This window comes from Archocentrus centrarchus, chromosome 23 (assembly GCF_007364275.1).
Source record: "Archocentrus centrarchus isolate MPI-CPG fArcCen1 chromosome 23, fArcCen1, whole genome shotgun sequence".
NCBI lineage: Eukaryota > Metazoa > Chordata > Actinopteri > Cichliformes > Cichlidae > Archocentrus > Archocentrus centrarchus.
In genome coordinates this window covers 23,368,007-23,370,886 of record NC_044368.1, presented here as the reverse complement: position 1 = coordinate 23,370,886, position 2,880 = coordinate 23,368,007, and the positions used below count along the sequence as shown (strand labels likewise).

Here is a 2,880-nt window from a genome sequence, read left to right as displayed (position 1 = left end):
AGGGGCGCTGTGATGGCAATGAAGCACCTCCAAGATGTACTTCCTAAACCGCTTACTATTAATCTCTCGAGTTGAAACCAGTGCCATTACTGTGTGTGACACCAAAAATCAAACGAATCCGCTTTATGTTTCCCCTTTAATAAGTCTATTTTGATATTTTATTTATGCTATTCTATTTATTGAAGCGGTTTTATTTTATTGTATAGGTAATGCAAATAAGGCTACGGGACGGTGACTGTGAGTGCGGAGGGGAGTGGGCTTGTTGGGACACTTAAAAAAGGAGTAGAGAGGGGGGAGGTGTGCGGAATATAACTGTGGTTATGAGCAGTGATATTTATAATAAGGGAAAAGTCGTGAATGTGAAGTGAAACTAAAGTCCCGTGAAACAGGGTGCTGTACCCCTTGGAGGCCACAGGGAGGGGGTGCTGACTCATTTTTAAAGTCAGAGACACCCACTGACGTTTTAACTCCTTCTGCCTCGAGCGCCGCTTTCGCTTCCAGCTACCTGTGCGCGTGCTCCTCTTGTGCGTCTGGACAGTTGGCCAAACATTTGGTTGCGGATTTTTGCTCATACAAGATTAAAAAGGTAACAAATATCTGAATATACGAATGATGAACAAGGAGCCTTTTTTTTAACTAGCGGTCAGAGGTTTGCATGTACAGGCTTGACTTTAAGCCTTTCTGTAGTGCAGCCAGTGCGCCAGTTTCTCTTCAAACTATTTTATATGTTTTATGCATATATGCGTATAGGGAGTTGCTTATTCTATAAATGCACTGTAATTAAATTGACTGGGACGCCCAGTTTAAATGCAGCGGATTGTATTAAATAAAGCGAGATATTTGTTGGGGAAAAAATGCTGTTGTGTAAATAAATAACTAAAATTCTGAAGCTAACTCTTGAATTAATTGGCTCGTACCCACACCTGTGCACCTCAGTGGGTGAAGCATTGAATTTGAACGCATTTGTTTGAATTTATCGGCGTTTTAAGAAGCTACAGCTTCACAGCCTTGCAGACAGGTTGGCTTACAATAACTTCAGTATCCTGTCCTGTTATATTCCGGCCCCTTATTAAGCTCTTCAAGTGTTTAGTGAGAATTTACTTCCTCCTCCTTAAAAGCCATCTTCCCGCCACGCTTCTTAATGACCATTTAACACTAAACCTTTGGGGGGGGGGAAATCAAATAATTTGACATTGGGTGATCACATAGCTCGTTTTTGATATTTGGCTGTTCCAAAAAAAATGTTTAATTCCCAGTCCTTATCTGACACTGCTCTCACTGCAGTTCTATTTGCTCATTATCTGCTTCTAACCTTGGAGTTAGTCCAGCCGAAGATAAACGGTCATATACACACTGAATAAGCTATTTATCCAGTGCTGCATGTTGTTCTGCTGTGTTTGTAGTTTCCAAGCTGAATAACTGTGGCGTTTTGTGTTGCTAGGTTTTGTTTCATTTTTATCAAGCAAATATTTTCTTGTTATTTCAGACTTCAGCCTCTCCTCTAGCCAGGGAACCAACATTACAGCCTTGCCATCAGCAGCATGGACTATTGCACGCCTCAGCCTTCACGCCGTCACAATCCCGTGGACAGCATCTGCCGCAAACTGCAGACAATTCAGTGGCGCGGTGACCGAGAGCCCAATTCACCCTTCCAGATTCCCAAACTCTCCTCCAGCAGTTACGACAGCCCTCAGTGTGGCCTTAGGCACAACTTGGAAGCCATCCTGAAGAAAGGGACCTTCCACAGAGACGACAGGGAGAAGGAGAAGGTGACAGGGATGGGGATGCCAAGCTCTGCGGCTTCCCAGCATTCGTCTGTCCTTCTGTCCACCCCTTCCACTCCTACATGCAATCGCTCCACACCGGCCAACGTCACATACACTGTCACTAGTACTTTGGGAGAGAGGCGATGCGCTGATGGAAGTGAGTTAAGGCAAGTTAAGACGTGGCAGAGGTATTGTTCGACACCCACGGGCCAGTCCAAGGACTCCCCTTACTTTACGTTCACACGAGGACCTCAGTCAGCACAGCCTGAGAGTGCGAGACCAAGCAGGAGCCCACCTTTGTCTCATACCTTCACCCCAAGTCGCAGCACCATCTCTTACAACCTCAACTTCAGTTCTGCAGAAACTACAAACTCTGCTGAGCGTGAGCTCCCCTACCCAGCTCTGGTTGTGAAAAGACTGTCTATGGGAGATGGAGGTAGGGCGCAGAAGTAGTTTCACTGACCAGTGAAACTGTAGGCCGGCAGAAATAATCTTGTGTCTGTTACAGTAAACTGTTACATCAGGCAGTAGATCCTTAAAAATGTTTGGGTTCATGAAGTGGAAGATTTTCATCTTGTTGGTATGTTTTATTTGTTCATGGTGAACTGAATAATACCAAGAAGATGAAAACAGAGAATAAAAGAGCTGCTTAATGGAACAGGACCTTTTATTTCAAAGTGAACAGTTTTGCCTTAAATGCTTAGAGAAACATGGAAATTCCAAACTGCAGTTTTATTTACTTAACACAGTAAAAAGTTTGAATGAAAAGCTGTACAGTTAGTAAACAAATGAGCTCGGCGAGGCGTGCTTACCAGAAGCCACTGCTTCAGAAACTGTGATTCAGGTATAATATAATAGTTTTCCACATGTTTGCACTTGTGCAGGATAAACAGTGGCACAAATGTTAAACTGAATGCTGTTTTATTGACTCATTTCTGAACATAGGTGTGCACATTTTAAACTGTATATCAGTACAGTATTTTCAGTACATTACCATTCCTGTGAGTGGGCATCAGTCACTGTAACTTCCTTAGTTTCAAAGTAACCATAAAAAGTGGCAGGGAATAAAAAAATGCATGCTTTTTATTTGTGCAGAAAGTTGTCCTGAGGCTGC

At 43.2% G+C, this 2,880-nt stretch overlaps 1 protein-coding gene across 3 annotated transcripts in view; it reads left to right on the top strand.

Annotated features, from left to right (window-relative positions):
• Positions 1 to 2,880, top strand: part of lrmp (lymphoid-restricted membrane protein) — a 32,620-nt gene that overhangs the window by 903 nt on the left and 28,837 nt on the right. For 2 of the 3 annotated variants that reach the window (XM_030720024.1, XM_030720023.1), the window contains exons 1-2: positions 450 to 586; positions 1,487 to 2,202. In XM_030720024.1, the coding sequence (XP_030575884.1) occupies positions 1,542 to 2,202 (661 nt within the window). In that variant the 5' untranslated portion in view covers positions 450 to 586; positions 1,487 to 1,541. Of the gene's footprint in view, positions 1 to 449; positions 587 to 1,486; positions 2,203 to 2,880 lie in introns of those variants that run through there. The other variant, XM_030720022.1, reaches the window with a different exon arrangement.